This window comes from Montipora capricornis, chromosome 3, assembly GCF_036669925.1.
Source record: "Montipora capricornis isolate CH-2021 chromosome 3, ASM3666992v2, whole genome shotgun sequence".
Taxonomy (NCBI): Eukaryota; Metazoa; Cnidaria; class Anthozoa; order Scleractinia; family Acroporidae; genus Montipora; species Montipora capricornis.
In genome coordinates, this window is record NC_090885.1 from 68,450,214 (window position 1) to 68,467,713 (window position 17,500).

At 40.9% G+C, this 17,500-nt stretch overlaps 1 protein-coding gene across 1 annotated transcript in view; it reads left to right on the forward strand.

Moving 5' to 3' along the window:
• LOC138040991 (histidine ammonia-lyase-like) overlaps positions 1-17,500 on the forward strand; it is a 24,643-nt gene that overhangs the window by 4,887 nt on the left and 2,256 nt on the right. Inside the window, exons 4-24 of the mRNA XM_068886748.1 lie at positions 478-508; positions 2,933-3,007; positions 3,352-3,424; positions 3,773-3,839; positions 6,577-6,614; positions 7,065-7,143; positions 8,434-8,480; positions 9,084-9,223; positions 10,021-10,068; positions 10,157-10,208; positions 10,297-10,392; positions 11,972-12,067; positions 12,518-12,576; positions 12,782-12,862; positions 13,750-13,815; positions 14,095-14,173; positions 14,497-14,547; positions 14,666-14,701; positions 15,249-15,383; positions 16,145-16,253; positions 17,029-17,098. Of these exons, the coding sequence (XP_068742849.1) occupies positions 478-508; positions 2,933-3,007; positions 3,352-3,424; positions 3,773-3,839; positions 6,577-6,614; positions 7,065-7,143; positions 8,434-8,480; positions 9,084-9,223; positions 10,021-10,068; positions 10,157-10,208; positions 10,297-10,392; positions 11,972-12,067; positions 12,518-12,576; positions 12,782-12,862; positions 13,750-13,815; positions 14,095-14,173; positions 14,497-14,547; positions 14,666-14,701; positions 15,249-15,383; positions 16,145-16,253; positions 17,029-17,098 (1,528 nt within the window). The remainder of the gene's footprint in view (positions 1-477; positions 509-2,932; positions 3,008-3,351; positions 3,425-3,772; positions 3,840-6,576; positions 6,615-7,064; positions 7,144-8,433; positions 8,481-9,083; positions 9,224-10,020; positions 10,069-10,156; positions 10,209-10,296; positions 10,393-11,971; positions 12,068-12,517; positions 12,577-12,781; positions 12,863-13,749; positions 13,816-14,094; positions 14,174-14,496; positions 14,548-14,665; positions 14,702-15,248; positions 15,384-16,144; positions 16,254-17,028; positions 17,099-17,500) is intronic.

The window sequence follows — 17,500 nt, forward strand, 5'->3', positions numbered from 1 at the left end:
CAAAATTGTGCCATTAGAATATTGAGTTTCACATATGGAGTTATATCTCCGCCAATTGGCATCCTGGTAATAACAGGTCCTTTTGACTTCGTAATCAACAACCGACGGTCTGATGTCTCCCTTGACTAAACTTTTAATCCAAGGTTGTCCGGTTAGAGCACTCAAAGCCATTCTCGTCTCCAGAGCCACCCGGCCCCCTTAGCCGCCAAAGGCTGAGCACGAAAACCCCATCGTTTTCTCGTGCGAAGGCCCAGCTGGCTAAGAGAAACGATGGGATCTGGGAACCAGAATGACTCAAAGCGAAAAATAAATAACTTAGACTAAAAATAACGCTCTCTGTCATTTTCACGCAACTGCCTTACTTGTTTGCCAAATCGCTAAAACAGTGTGTTTTCCCATACTCAAATCTTTTTTGACTCCATTTGAAAGCCAATGTTCAGCCTTAGCTTACTATTATTGTCTATATGCAACAAACAGTGCAGCAAGGGAGGATCGACAACGTGAACAGGTGAATAGAATGAATGTATATAGCTTTTTTTATGTGTATATACGAAGATCTGGGATTGGGAGGAATGTGTAATTACCGGCGATCAAATAACGTAACAAATAAAGTAGTACAACTTCGAGTTCACAAACGGTTACCTATGATTTCCTAAATTCTGCACATTGCGAATCGATCGTTTTGGGCAAGAGGCCTAGGCGTGAACCATATAAGGTGGATTCTGCTGGAGTAACAGTTGCTGGAGATGATAAAGAAAGACCTTAATAGTTTTTTGCAAAGGAAACCCGGGAACTAACACCCGCAATAGTCTGGATCAAAAGAAAATGAGGGAGAGTTTAGGAGCGTTGGCCAGGATACGCGAATTTCACAAAATATATTAGGGAGCTTTAGCAACGACAACGGGAACGGCAACGAGAACGTCTTGTAAAAACATAAACTCACGTTCTTGCGATCACTTCGCAACTGTTCCAAGCTTTTTAACATGACAAAGGTGTGGCAGTCCCTCAGGAATGAAACCGGTATTAGCGGCACTTAATTTAGGGGAGAAAAATGAAAATTTATCTCAAAGTGCTAACGTTCTCCATAACACTTCAAACTTGGTTATTTCACGTTGTTGCTTTGATGACGACGGCAAAGAAATGGACAAAAATGAAAAACGCACGTGCGGGGCGTGTAAAGCTATTGTTTTTGCCCACTGAATATGCAAATTTGTGACGTTCTCGTTGCCGTCGCCGTTGTCGTTGCTAAAGCTCCCTATTTTTAGATCGGAAGTCTGTTTCCCGAGACGTTCGCTATTGAAGTAATACGAACCTATGTAATGGCGACTGTTGGATATTCAGTTTGACTTTCGTAGTCGTATCACTCTTGAAGGCATTTTAATTTTGTTTTTACCTTGCGGACGTCTCGGGAAAACGGACTTCCGTTTTCGTGACATCTAAAAATAATTTAACTTGAGGGTGCGTTCGATTGACCTTATTCCAGAATAAGAATACGTCGAGTGATGATTTAAAACGGTACGTTTGGCGTTTTTGAGCAACAAGCTAAAAGGATAATAAAGATGTGTTTAAAATAGCATTTTAGCAAGTGTTTGACAATTTTAATGTGAATCTCCATAAAAACAAAGGATTTCTAACTTTTATTCCATTTATGCCTATTCCGGAATGCGGTCAATCGAACGCACCCTGTGTTAACGTTAACATATCCCAAGGAGCTAGACTGGGCGACTCTCTCTCTCTCCCTCTCTCTGCCTCCTTAATTTTCTGTTATCTGGATGCGACTTTGCAGCCAATCGGTCGACCGAGAAATCAATGTTCCCTTGCTCCCGAATATAACGCAACAATTTCCTTTTCCCGTAAAAGTTATCGTAAGATATCCCAAATTCCCTTGGGGGAGGGGGGGGGGGAGGGGGGTAGGAATCGCAAGTGGTGGAGGCGAAGATGAGCGACAAGAAAAGACAATATAAGACTTTAAGATGCACAACGATGACGGCAACGTCGACGGAAACTTCACCTCACAATAGATCACTCTTGCGTTGTACAATGTGGGCGAATCCCCGATTCCTAAAAATAAGTTAGTACGAGTGGTTTCAGAATACAAGTTCAAATCAGTTCTATGCGCACGTTGTCATTAAAACCTCAAATTTGGTAATTTCACGTAGTTGTTAGGGAATTGAAGAAACCACGACGGCTACGGCGACGAAAACGTCGCTTCAAGATATAAATTTGAGTTAAGTATTTCATGATTATTCCATCTTGTTCATGTCATGCAATATGGGCGAAGTGCCCTACAACTGGATTGGAACGGACGCATTTGAAGTAACGAGCGAGACTGAAAGATTCACTGTAGTTTGTCCACGTTGTCGTCAAAACCTTAAATTTGGTATTTCACGTAGTAGTTTTGAGGAGTACTGGAGAGAAGTGTTCATAAATGCATGCGGCATGCGCACCTGCAGCACGAACATTTTTTCTTTTAACCAATAGCTTTTCTCTTTTTTGGCGTTGTCGTTGCCTTAGCTGTCGTCGTTTCTTAAACTCCCTGTTGTTATGCAGAGTACGTACCGCGAAAATTTGAGAAAAATGCGTGCCGCACGTGTAGCAACGGGTAGCACGAGTATTTTTCCTCGTGCAACCAATCATATTCTTGTTTTGAGGCGTTGTCATTGACGTGGCCGAGGCTCGTTTACACAGAGCGATTTTATCGCGCGACAAGAGCTGCAATAAAATCGCAGCAAAGTTGCACTAAATTTCGAGCATGTTCGAATTGGGGCGACAAGGCTGCGATCTGTCGCGCTACAAATCGCATTGAAATCGCCGGCTGTTCACACGCGGGATTTGCTGTAAAATCGCTCTGTGTAAACGAGCCTTTAAACTACCTAATATGCCCAAATCCACATTCCTCTCGCGTGTAATGAAACAAATTGATTTGCTTTAGTTTGTAGAACTCGATGGCTGCTCCTTGACACCAGCAACGTTGGTTTCACTGGGGAAAGGAAAGCTGAAAATTAGGGTTCGTTGCATTGGCAACTAGCATTTAATTTACAGGTGGTCGAAGAATTTTTCTTCTCCTTCGGGTGTGATCTCATTTCATTCAAGTACAGGAGCTTCAAGCTTCAATGTGACGCTAATGGAAGTAAACCAAGTCGTAAGATAATTGTCAAACAAAACTGTTTAAAAAGTCACAATTTATCACCCTAACACGAGAGTTTAAACCACCTTCTTGAAAACTATGGTTCGTTAATACCGATCAAACTGTTTTGATTAATTAAGAAGAAGGCTCCTTTTGTCTTGCCAAACGGTCACTAATTTAGTATTAAAATCAGAATATGGCTAAGTTCTCTATTTTATTTCCAGCTGACAGAAAATTCGGAAGAGAATGTGAGAAAATCCCGAAGATTTTTGGACGACATCGTTCGTGAGAATAAAGGTACTTCTACAGCTTTCTTTCGGTCGACAAATCTTTTCAAGATCTTATACTGCTCCGAATCTGGATTCGGATTAATACAAAAAACGGAAGGTTTCATCTATTTTCGGACTTTTTGTTCGATTAGCCAGCATACGGGCTCTCCGAGTAGTTTGCTAAAGGGAATAGCGATGTATTTAGAAGATAGCATGATTCATCTTTTTAATACCTGGGGCCTGTTCATTCCGAGGACCAATCCCGTGTACAACTGAGGTCTGTGTTTTGTCTCCGTTCACGGTATGTTGGTGGCTTGTATATAGATTTCACGGACGACAAGAACATTTGCCAATTTAGGGATAATTCCTTTTTCAGTGGTGTATGGCGTGACAACAGGATTCGGGAAGTTTGCCAGGGTGATTATTCCTCATGAGAAACTAAAGTAAGTATTGGCACCTGGCGTCTTTCTGTTTAAGTCCTCGTAGTTAACGAGAGTGGTGACAATTGTTTAATTCTCGAATCACTGCCGACTGATTGCAGTGGCTCGACTAGCAGAGCATTGAGTTTTCACCTAACTGAGGAGAAAGTACTGCCTTTGCAGCGACATCTCGAAATGGTTAGACCTACAATCCTGCACAAATTAATTGGGATACACACGCAAGTTTCATGTAGTTATCTAAAACAAGCCATGTTGCGCGTGAAAATGGGCTATTTATCCTCCCCTCCCCCCCCCCCCAACCCCCCTCATTCACCGTTGTACGTCCAAACGTTCATTTTGACTGTCATCAGCTTTGTTGTGGTCAATGTTGATTAGGGAGGGGAAGGGGAGGGGCAAAGGTACGGGGTAGTCAGGAAGGCGTCTCATACATGACTGCCCCAATGTTATCTAGGATTGCAGATTTTTCGGATAAGGACGGTACACCGTTGGCGTCCCATGAAACAATATTCTCGCATTTACAAACCATCAGTGCAAAGGGGAGAAACAAAATCACGTTCAGCAGATGCTGAATGGTGTTGGCAGTGTTGAGCAAACGAATGCAACAACTTCCAATATTGTAAGGACTTGCGGTGCACTATGGGAAGGATTTTCTGTCACGTGGAGACCACAGGTAATGCGCATGGTGAAAGAGCTGTGTCAATGGAACCAACATTGTTGTGCTGCGCTTCGGCGATCACGGAATAAAATAATTTGGGTGTTGCCGGCTCAAATGTTTGATCAGCTTTAAAGGGAACCTCCACTAAAACAACAAAATAACTTCCAACCACAAAACATAATGTTTATAATTAAAAGTGTTCAAACTTTTTCCTATGAAAGCGTTTATATTCGAAAAAAATGAATTTCAAAAACGCTTTTTTTGGCTTTCAAAATTCCCGGGCGCCGCCATTTTGAAACCCAAAACAACCGTTTTTGAAATTCATTTTTTTTTGGGAAAGAAAGGCTTTCATTGCAAAAAGATTGCACAATTTTAATTGGTAAAATTATGTTCTATGGTTTTTAAGTTATTTTGTTTTTAAAGTGGAGGTTCCCTTTAAACTTTGCGCATCATGCAGTAGGGTCTGCATAAAGACGCAAAGTGTTATACTCACCAATGTTGGGAATTCTTGCCCATTAAGAAAGGACGACGGTTACAGCAACTGCAAAGCACTATCTATCTATCTATCTATCTATCTATCTATCTATCTATCTATCTAGAGCGTCGCACCGGAATCGCGAGGTCACGGGTTTAAACCCCGTTGAAGTCCTGAATTTTTCAGACTTCTCTACGCAATTGTAAAAATTGCGTTCATAACTGCGAAGATCATAGCTTCACTTGATATCTATCTATCTATCTATCTATCTATCTATCTATCTATCTATCTATCTATCTATCTATCTATCTATCTATCTATCTATCTATCTATCTATCTATCTATCTATCTATCTATCTATCTATCTATCTATCTATCTATCTATCTATCTATCTATTTATTTCGGGCGTACCCGCACTGATTCAATGAGTCTGTCCCATTTCCGTCTATTGGCCATGAGGGATGCAAGATCCTGCCTCGAAATAGTATTTCTTGATTTTGTCAAGGGAAAAAAAGCGCTGCACGTGCGGCACGCATGTTTGGAACATTTCTTTACAGTGCTCTGCAATTGAAACCCTTTAAATAACCAAACTTGTGAAAATGAGCATACAACAATAAATTTTATTATTCTCCATCTTTACTTCAAAACCTTTCGTACTGATCCAGTTGCATGATAATTAGACCATGATAATGTACAAAGTGAACAAGGAGGAAAATTCTTGGAAGATTAAGGAAAGGGCAACGTTGTATTTTTAAGTGACATTTTTCGCTGAGGTTGCTGTTGTCGTTATATTTCGCATTGCGTTTACGTAAAACGGTTGGAAATTCTCTTATTCTAAGGTCCCGTCCACACGTATCCAGCGTATTTTTTAATTCGCAACTTTTTCTCTGCCAAGAGTCCATTAATTTGGACTCTTGCTCTGCTGATTCAAAAATTTTCACGTGCACGCGTAACGTATTCAAATCGAATTTACCTGTCCACACGTATCCGGATTCGTAAAAGTATCCAGGACTCCTCCGTCACTATTTTCAACAGAGCATGCGCCATCAGGCGTGCGAGTTGGCGGCAATTTTCGTTCAGCAGCCATGTTGAAGTTTGTAACATAACTGTTTGTGAGTTTGTAACGTTATCGGATTTGAAAATATCCGGATTCGACCGTCCACACGATTTCACATGCGTAATCAAAACTTTCCACTCAAGAGAGCGGATTCAAAAAGGTTTCGGATTCTCATGCCAGATGCGCCGGATAGGTGTGGACGGAAGCCGATTAAAGTATATCCGGATTCATGTGGGCAGGATCTAACTTGCCTTGCTCATTTTGAGGAGTTGATCGATAACTGGTGCAAAGAGGTGAGAAAGAAGCCAATATCAAAGAAGTTTCTCCATTTTTTTTGCAAACTCCACTCCTTATTGCATAGAGCTCTAGAGAACTCGTACACTGTTCGCAAAGGGCAAGGGGGTCGTATTCCTCTGTTTCGTAGTCTGGCCGCCATGTTACGATCAATTACCTATTTTAAAAATATATTCATGTGATCTCCCTGATTGTTCTTTCTTTCTTAACAGACTTGCATTTCAGATTAAATGCTAACGAATCGTGATCTCATTTCAGGGAACTCCAACAGAATGTCATAAGATCACACGCTGCTGGTAAATTAAAATTGTTTATTTACGCAAGTTGTTAAGATCGCAGCACGAGTAAGTAACATAATTGCGGCTTTCAGCTTTAGGAAGTCTTTGGACAAACTCCATTTTTTGCCTTGAAGAGAAGCCCTCAAGAACAGCGAAGCCTCGAGAAAACAAACTTCTCGCGGCTTTGCCACTCGTGTGCGCATTGGACTGGTGGCTTCACCATTCGTTGCCGTGTTGGACAAGCGGCTTCGCTGCTCGGTGACTCACGTTTCGCCACGAAAAAGGAGTGGTAAAACTTCATTTGGCTTCGGATATTTGTCCTTTCTTTCCAAATATAAAACTGTTTAAATAGCCCCTGAAAGCTCTTTACTGGTAAGATGTCAAAAACATATTGAAATTTAAAGTTGAGTAGCGTCGTTGATAAGTTAAAAATCTTCTTGTATCTCAGTTCTGTTCTTTCCTCCCTAGGTGTTGGTCCTCCTTTATCAATTGAGCACACGCGCATGTTATTCGCATTAAGGATTAATGTCCTGGCGAAAGGTTACAGGTGAGAACAACCGATAAAGCTTATTTAAAGCTGACAATTCATTTCATCTGTCGAAAAAAACGCGCGGCGCGGATTCGAAGCCAGAGATTGGAACTAATTATAAGGGATTAAAATCGAGTGCAATCCGATTAAAAAGGCTTTGATGATTGACTTCTAACACTCCTCAACTCTACGTACGACATTTCGTTGTTGTTTCATTTTGTGTTCTGCGGAAAACTTGCCTCAGTCCTGGTACTGGATAACTTGTAACCATCCTGGTTTACGTAACTCGCCCTACCAGTAGAGCATGGAGAGCATGGAACCACTATACCAGCCTGTGTCAAGTTGTTCAAAGCAGCTTTGGTTACTGAGTCTAGTCAAACTTGAAAGTGTTGCAATAGTATTATCCCGACTATGAATATTTTGCTATTTCATTCTTAGCAGCATTGCAGATAATTGTTACCCAAACCTCTTCCCACGAGGCTCCTACAGTTCAGCAGTACAGTAAACACCCGCATATGAGAACAAGTGGTTTTAAGAACATCAGGCTGAAATTTGGCCAATAAAGCACCATATAAATGAAAACAAATTCAGCCTGATAAATAAAACATGTTCTTAATATAAAGGGAAAGGGTATAAGAATGAGGAAACAGTACAGTGACTCATATCAAAGTACTGTGGTGTTTAGGACCATTACAAACTCTTAAAGTATTGTATGCTAATTAAACCTCTAGTAATGCATAATTTGAAGTTTTTCTGAAAGCAATTTTAAGAACCTTGTAAAAACACTTTCAAGCTGATTTCTCACTAAGCGATTTTTCTCACTAAGCGCTTAAATAAGAACACGATCAACCTTAAACCTGAAATCCGTGTTTTTACATACGGGTGTTTACTGTACTAGAGCTCCGAACTAGTAATCGGAATGTCGTTATATATACGTTCGACTCCAGCAAGAGGCCAATCAAATTTTCTCCGAGTATCTTCGAGACTTAATACGAAAAAACATTAAAGATGTTAATGCAGCGGCTAAGCAGGAACATGCCACAGCATCAAGCAATATTTACTCCAGGTTAAAAGTTGATCATTTGTGATCAAATCATTCAAAACTCAAAGAAACAAGTGAGGATGTTATCACCAATGACATGGGTATAATTTTGTTTAGCTTGCCTTCAATTAAACTGGATTGTTGCGTATACTAGCTCTCGGGGAACTTCTCTTTGTAATCATGCTTACAAAATGTCTCCTGTGGAAAATAGTGCTGATTGCTGACTTGTAATGGTGACTTACTGGAAATCTTTCTTTTCGTTTCAGTGGGATATCACTCAAGACTTTAAAACAGCTTATTGCAACCTTTAACGGTAAAAACATCAGCAGCGTCTAATTTTCTGTATATCAGTTAATTCTTTTGGTCGTCTCTGTTAATTGATTTCAATTAAATAAATTCGACCAATTTCAAATAATAATAATAATAATAATAATAATAATAATAATAATAACGGTTTATTTAATGTATTAATCCACAACAGCTCTTCTTCTTCTTCGATTTTTATTTTATGCATTTATGCTTTTGGTGGTATAGTTGTGTTGTTACTGAAAATATAAACTCGACATCGTGATAATATTTGTTAGTATATAGTAAAACAGTGGATAGCGTTGAACTCGCGCGCTGATTGGCTACTCAAACTCCGGATATCCTTTGCTAGTCACCTCCGAGCAATTCGCGCGGAATTTGGGCCCGAAAATGTTGTAATCTTTGCAGGAATAAATGAGTTAAAATCATCTTTTTGTGCTATATTATCTCACTGTTTGAGTATATACTAAAACAACTATTCACCTCAGTGTCGGTGGCTAGTGATGGATATTTACCTCGACGCTTCGTGGCTTGGTAAATATCCACCACTAGCCACCTCCACTTCGCTGAATAGTTGTTAACTAATCAGCCATTTTTTTTTAATTTGTAGAGGACTGTATGCCTTGGGTTCCTGAGCAGGGTACCGTCGGGGCTAGTGGCGACCTTGCTCCGTTAGCTCACTTGGCTCTAGGTTTCCTGGGGGAGGGGCAGATGTGGAGTCCCAAGAGTGGATGGGCCGATGCCAGTTTGGTTAGTGCTGTTTGGTTAGATAACGGCTCAAATTTCTTTTTGAGAAATATATAGAAAATACATGTCCAATATTATAACTGCATAGTGAGATCATGGTACTTTGTATACACGTCAAAACGTGTGATAAGGCGACTCCTTAAAGTGTATATGACAGATTTTTTTTTATTTACTCAAGTGAAATATCATGGTTTTCTAAGATAAAAACAACCCAAAAAAAATCCATACCGATTTTTATTATATGCCTTTCAGTCTTGTAAAATTCGGAATTTTCATTTCCGGGGGTAAAAAGCCGCGCTAGTAGGGAGACTGGGAATAGCAGATCTGTGACGTCAAAACAGAACGAAATTTTTCCTTTTTTAGATTGAGAATTTGCTGAAACTGCTTCTGAGTTGCGTTGTATTTAATGCTAAAGACAAAAGAACGAAAATTTCTAGCACTAAAATCCCTGCTTTTCTGTTTTGACGTCACTGGCCATTTATTTAAGGATTTGGTTAGGATTTCACTTCGTATTACAAGATTTAGAACCTGGGACCCGTCAAAAAATCCCCGCCATTTGAACTAGTTTTCAAGAGAAGTAAGAAGATAATTATTGAAAAGTTTCACGACATAGACGTTTTCATTTCGAAGATGAAAAGGGATTTATGCCACCTAAAGTATGCTCGAAAAGCTTCGAGACTTTCCAGAGACGAGCCCAACATGGACAGACGATACAACATGCACGCAAGATCGAAAGGATTGAGTAAAAGAGCGGAATTGCTGACTGGATATCGTTCCTCTTCTATCCATTTTCGTGATAGGTTCTCAAGGCGCACAGACTGCAACCTTTAGAGCTGGAGCCAAAAGAGGTTAACTTCTAACCTTTGTGGTATTTTACCTTTCCAAATTTAGAACCGTTTGTTTGATTTTCCGTCATCATTTTTTATCCTTTGTTAGGGGATAGCATTGATTAATGGAACTCAGTTAATAACTTCTCTCGGTGCTGAAGGTAAGTGTACCACCTTGATTCGATTTCGACCCGCAACCTCCAGATGAAGTGGTGATGCCTTATTGCGTGCTCTGTTTCCGTTTGTTAGCCGTTCAGCGGTCTCGTTTGGTTGCCAAGCAGGCTGATGTCATCGCAGCAGTTTCACTGGAAGTGTTGAAAGGGACAACGAGAGCGTTTGATGGGTGTAAGTCATATTACAGAGCTATTACAGAGCCGACAGTGTTAGCTTTTTCCGGTCCAAGGCTTTGCCTCCGACTGGAAGCCATTGAAAGGTCTGTTGTCTCAGATACTGATGCACTTTTGACAAAGGGGATTGCAGGACACAGAAATACCCTTGCCATTCTCCCTTCAGTGCATCCGCAAGAGATGAACTCGACTTAATTCTTTTTGAAGGCTTGGTGTCATGAGATGTTGCAAAGATATGTTACTCGTATTTTCTCATTTGTCTCTCGACTTTGGGATTATTGATCCAGTGGTTAGACTGGCGAACTTAATTTGATCCAAACGGACATTTTCACTAAGGCTTTTTTTAATTAGCATCATTGTCGTTAAATCCCATTGACGATTCCGGTAATGATAGTCAAATTGCGCTATCCATTAATTTCAAAATGCATCAGTTGACCAGTTTCGAGAAATTTGGTTGGCTTGAGAATACCTTGTCATTTAGTAGGCAAGTTCAGCACCGCGTTTTCGCAAATTTCAGCTTGACAATAGAGAGCTTAAGCACGCGCGTTTTTGAGACGCGGACGGAAACCGGAAGTGAGATGTTTTCCCTTTTAACTTCTCTTCACACAACCACATTTACATTGCTAAGTATCTTTTCTCTATTAAAGATGATAAGTATAAAAATCTGGGAGACACCACTGTCCTGGCACGAGAAATATCCTCTTCCGGTTGCCGTCCGCGTCTCAGAAACGCGCGTGATTAAACTCGCACGTTTTTGAGATGCGGACGGCAACCGGAAGAGAACATTTCGGGAGCCAGGAAAGTGGTGTCTCCCAGATTTTTTATACTAATGATCTGCAATGTAGAAAAGATACTTAGCATTGTAAATGTGGTTGTGTGAGTACAATTTAAATGGGAAAACAGCTCACTTCCGGTTGTCGTCCGCGCCTTGAGCTTTAGCACGCGCGTTTTTGAGACGGGGACGACAACCGGAAGTGAGCAGTTTTCATCTTTAACTTGTCTTCACACCACTACGTTTACATTGCCAATTATCTTTTTCCCATTAGAGATGGTTAGTATAAAATCTAGGGGGATACCATTGTCCTCGCGCACAAAATATTCTCTTCCGGTTGCCGTTCGCGTCTCAAAAACGCGCGTGCTTTGAGACGCGGACGACAACCGGAAGTGAGCTGCTTTCCCTTTTAACTTGTCTTTACACAACCACATTTACATTGCTAAGTATCTTTTCTCCATAGGAGATGATTAGTAGGAAACTCAGGGACATACCACTGTTCTGGCACGCGAAATGTTCTCTTCCAGTTGCCGTCCGCGTCTCAAAAACACGCGTGCTTTGACGTCAAGTCGGGCATTCGTGAAAACATCGACGAGATCATCCCTTGCAGAGACTTCCTTTCCTTCTTACCCTGCGAGAGGGAAATCAAAGAAACATGTGCCAAACAGTGTAGGCTGGCGTTTGCTCTTTGCCAAAAACCCAAAGCTAAATCTCTCTATTAGTAAATATGATGTGTAGTCATGTCATAAAAATGCAAGACATGACATTTCAACTTCTATGGCTAACAGCGTGTTCAATTGTTTAGTAATCCAGCAAGTGCGGCCACACTTTGGTCAGCAGCGTGTCGCTGAGAGGTTGCGGTCCTTGCTTCATTCCAGAGTATATCTCTCAGAAATTGCAGGCAAGATATGATAACGTTGCAGCATTGCAACTCATCTGTTGTTTTTCTTACATGAACGGGTTTTTCACTTTCGAACAGGTTCCCCGTTATTTCTGTCGGCAAGAGAGCGGGATAGTGGATTCTTCCTGTCAGCTTGTATGACGTGAATGTGGCGATCAAAAATCTTTTGCTTCACACTAAAATAAAATTTAGTGGTTAGATCGTCCCACTCTACGCTTCGACCATACGTGAATGTGGCGATCAAAAATCTTTTGCTTCACACTAAAAAACAATTTAGTGGTTAGATTGTCCCACTCTACGCTTCGACCATACGTAAACTTGATTTTCAAGTATGCTCCCGAAAAAATGACTTTTCCATGAAAATTTCAGTGGCTGTGTGGAAAGTACTATTTTGCCCTGTATATATATTCTTATATTCTTTAGCCGCTAGTTTTTTCTTGTCCTTTTCAGAGAGTCACAGATTCTGCAATCGTGTTCAAGATGCCTACACCTTGCGTTGCTGTCCACAGGTAAACATTCAACATCGTTTCTTGTCCACTGATTGCGTCTGCTTTATTTCTCAGATGGCCAAACACACTTCGAAAAGGATAGCCTGTCAAACGCAACAATATGTCGCAAACCTGTTGCTATGAATGATTGATAAGTGAAATGATTGTTGACTAACATGTTGACATACCCTTTCCCTAACGATTCTACGTTGTCCTTATATGGCAGGTTCACGGAGTCGTAAATGACACCATCGACTTTGTAGAAGACGTCATAACCACAGAAATGAACAGTGCCACAGATAACCCAGTATCCTTACCGTGGTAGTTAACCTGCTTCTGTCAAACGATTTTTTTTTTCTTAAAAGTGAATTCGATCCGGAAAAGCCCATGCATGGGAACATTTAAGACTATTTTCTTCAAATGAAAAAAGGTCTAAAGCCTTGCTCTTTCTGTGAAGTGTTTTTGCGAACTTAAGGGTCTTTCATGAAACCAGCGTCTTCTATAACAAAGCTCGTGCGTTGGCCCTAGCTAATTTTTTTTCTCAAACTTTGTTGGGAAACATGGAAAATCCAAACAGAATGTGACATAAAAGTAAACATGGTAAAGAAACGTATAAACATGTTCCAAAGGGGAGAACTCGAACGGGATATGAGTCTCATGCGAGGTGCTACCCAGTACACGTATCTGCACACTAAATAGAATAAAAAGGGGGGGAAAAAAAAAGAAAACATCTAGTTCGTGTAGTCTTTGTAAGAAATGTCCCCAATCCGCGTTTTCAAAATTCCACCTTGTAGCGCGATGTTGTACTCTTTCGATATTGGTCTTAAGTCGTGCTGAGGAGACCATACCTGAGAAGCATAGAAAAGGTGAGACTTAACTAAGGAGAGGTACAAGGAACGCCTAACTTTGGGGTCGGTTATGATCTTGTTTAGAATATATGACATTTCATTTTCGAACCCCGTACAAGCCTGGATTTCTTTAGGCTTTCTGGCCACTGCGTGTGCGCTTGCTAAGTTGCGGCTCATCTAACGGCGATGATCTTTCTAATTTTCATTTTAAGTTTGTAACTTTTCATCTTTATAACAGTATTTAAAAGTCAAAGTAATGGTGAAAAATGGTTCAACGTATCGATCGATCCGCCTTTGCATTCGGTTTTGCATCATAGTTATTCATTCATAACCTGTTGATCAATAGATTGTTTTTGCTGACCAAGGGGAGGTAATTTCAGGTGGAAACTTTCATGGCGAGTATCCCGCCAAAGTAAGTGATTATGCTGCAACTAAACTGTCAGTTATTTGCAAATTTACTGAAGGAAAAATGCGAAAGGGTGCCTGTTTTTTATGTGTATATTCAGGTTATCTTTGTCAATGTTCGAAGCCCGGAGAAAACCCCGAGATTTTTCGAAGTTCTTATCAAAGGTTTCAAGGAATTTCATTATACATTCTACTGAATACAAGAAGAGCTTGCCTCTGGGAGCGAAAAAAAAGGCTAGTCACTGTCTGAATTTAAAAGTGCTTACAATTTGCAATTTGTTGCTAGGTGCTTGACTACTTAACAATTGGTATTCACGAACTGGCGAGTATGAGCGAAAGGAGAATGGAAAGACTTGTCAATCCAGGTAATTTCGTCTTGTTTTTGCTCTCAAAGCGACCGTTTTATCGTTCTGTAAAAGTTAATTTAACTTGTATAAAGTGCATCCATGTTGCGCGAATAACAGTGGGGAACGTGACCCAGCATTGGAAGGCGGCTCAAACGTTTTGATAAAATGTTGGCGGAAAAGCGTTATCGATGACAAAGCTGTGCGTGACATTCATCGGTCGAAAAATGATGGTACAATTTCATCTATGGTGGAATTAGCAATGCTCCAAAATGCTAGCAGCAACCATGGGGAGATTAACCTTATTATATATCTGATTTGATGGCACTTGTTTCTTTGTTCAGCTTACAGTGAACTGCCAGCATTTCTTGTGATTGAAGGTGGAATTAACTCCGGTGAGTTATCCACTAGCCACTTTTGCCACTTTTTTATCTGCATTACTGATTTAGCTGGAAATTCGCCTTCAAGATTAAAACAAATGTGATTGAATTTTCTCTTTTATTTGCTTTTCAGGTTTCATGATGGCGCACTGCACAGCCGCATCTTTGGGTAAAGTTTTTGCTGTCACACTTTTGAAGCTTGTGATGAACCATGTAGGAACATTTTCAAAGGCTGGTTGGTTTTACATGCAACTAGCGACCCAGTTATCATTCTGGTCACCAGTGCCTCGGGTCAGTCATGCGCAAAAGAGAAAAGCTCTGGTGACGACATAGCTTAATTATAAGTTCAAACGACATGCGCTGCTAGTGAAGACCAGTCTTAAACCCTTTAGGAGTGCCAAGACAAACTTTGATTTGATCGATGAACTTGAGACCGCACGCTCCCATGAGTTATTTTTAAAAAGGTCAAATTCAATGGCCCGTGACATTTTGATTGCGAGGAAAAATAATCACCAATCAAGACATGGAGTTCGTTGCCAACAGGCCTGATGGTTTTCTTGTATGCATTTCGGGTTTTTCAGGGGAAAGCGAAAGTTCAAGGAGATTAGTGTAATGTGAAGGATAACCCCAAACAATTCTTTGACTTTGATTATTCGTTTTTTCTGCATAAGCTTTTCTCTGAATGTAACAACTGCTGATTTATTAGTTTTTATTAGTTTCAGAGAACAAAGTCCTGTGCCATCCCTCCTCGGTAGACTCTTTGCCTACATCCGCTGGTCAAGAGGATCACGTATCTATGGGAGGATTTTCCGCCAGGAAAGCAATTAAGGTCGTGGAAAACGTAGAAAAAGGTTAATGTATTTATCGTACTGTTTTTTAACGAACTCTAGTGTGCTTCACGGCATTTTTAACGAGAAAAACGCTTTCCTAAAAGTGTTGGAAGAAACTCCCGCTGTCGCAAAGAAGTCTGATCGATTAAGACGGAACTTGAGCGGAACTGAACCGCTGACGGTGAAGTGCGCAGCGTAATCACATGATCAGAGGTTTGAATATTTTTTTGGAGACTGGATTTCTTTCAGGCTTCTTTTTGCAACTGCTTCAGTTGACTCGCAAGCAGCTATGATCTTTCTTTTAACCGACGCCAAGATGTTGCGATAGTCTGTACACTCTCGGTCATCATCGCACGACATGCATGACCTATGTCCAGAATTACCTGCAATTGCATGCACGCCCACTGATTTTCGACATCCAATCCTTCTCGTCCCCAGAGCCCTTCGTTTCTTTTTTGATCAAAAGAAATGGAGGAGTCTGGGAACGAGAATGACATCCGACACGGAGTGTTCCTATATTTAAATTAAGCATTTGGCACCGATTTCTAGCAACGAGGCGACACGGCCGACGACATTGTGCTCATTCACAAGGCCACACCATCTGGACGCGCAAAACACCAGAATGTTTTTGATAACCAAGACTACGGCTCTGCGCGTGTGTGTTGCCGTCCTCAGCAAATCGGTAACTTTATAGATGGCGACCAATAAATTATTATGCAGCCGCATTTGTTCTGTATTTCATGAAACCGTCTGAATTTCCTTTGCTTTTATTTTACTTACAGTGCTTGCTATTGAATTATTGATAGCTTGTCAGGGAATAGATCTCCTGCGACCTCTGAAAACTACGGAGCCTTTGGAAGCTGTCCATTCGCTCGTGAGAAAAACTGTCAAGTGAGCGATTTCATTCTTCTTTTCTGAATACTTCAGGGGGCGGCGGATCCAGAAAAAGCCAGGAACAAGGGGCCGAAGAAGTTGATTCTATATAGGACCCACTTTAATTTGTTTAGGGCTGGGGACTATTGTTCCTGTTGTGTTTTCCTTTCATTGGTTTGTGAGCCAATCGAGTGTTGTTGTAATAGCTGCTTCCTGATCAAGGGATATCTCATGTGTGAGGCCCTCCCAGGGGTTCTGGGGAACAGGGGGACAAAGACAAGATATCTTAGGGAACAAAAGCAAATTTTAAAGGGAACCTGGGATCTGTGACAGCCCTCCCCCCTCTGTGATGCCATGTCTTCCTGGGTTAATTGCTCCTTGTGCCTGAAATAGCTAATTTTTTATGTTTATTTATCCATTTATTTATTTTATTTACTTAAGTATTCATGTGCTGTATTAACCTTTTCATTCATATCTTGTTCTAGACTCTTAATAAATCGATGTCACTGCCCGCCGCGATTAACTTATGCTATTTGCAGGCAGTGTCACGAAATAAAGTTGTTGTTGTTGTTGTTGCTCTCTGCAAATAAAGCGGGATCCGAGTACTTTCTCATACCACGAGGGTGCAATCATGCAGATTCTTTGAGAAACGAGAATCGCTAATATGAGAACGGGAACGGGAAAGAAGTCGAACTCCGTTCAAAGGCTTTCCGATACATGAAATGCTGAAAATCTATGGCTTGTGGAGAACGTGAACGCGACACTTTTTTTCCCTTTTTGTGTGTTTTTGAAGGTCTTGGGACAAAGATCGCTACCTGGCACCAGACATAGAAGCAGCGCTCCATCTTGTTAAGGAAGGCAAGGTAAAGGCTGGTTTTCATCAGCGACGTAAGCACAGACACAAATAACAATACGCAAACGCATTATTTGGCTTAGTGTCTCCTATCCAAACAGAAGTTGCTAAAGATCACGCCATGGTGCCTCAGTTGGTTGGGCACCAGGATACCAAGGCAGGAGGTCGCGAGTTCGACTCCGGCCGGACCAACACTCAGGGTCTAAAAATAACTAAGGGCGCGATCTTTTGGTACTATTCGGGAATAGGAATACACGGAATAGACGAATAGACCTATTCCGTTTTGGGAATGAACGGAATACTATTCTGTTCATTCTGCTCCCGATAACAGAATAACTGGAATGGCCAGAATATGGAGTGTATCTCCGCACGGCCATGTAATATCCTCTATTTCTTTCCGTTTAGGATGTCT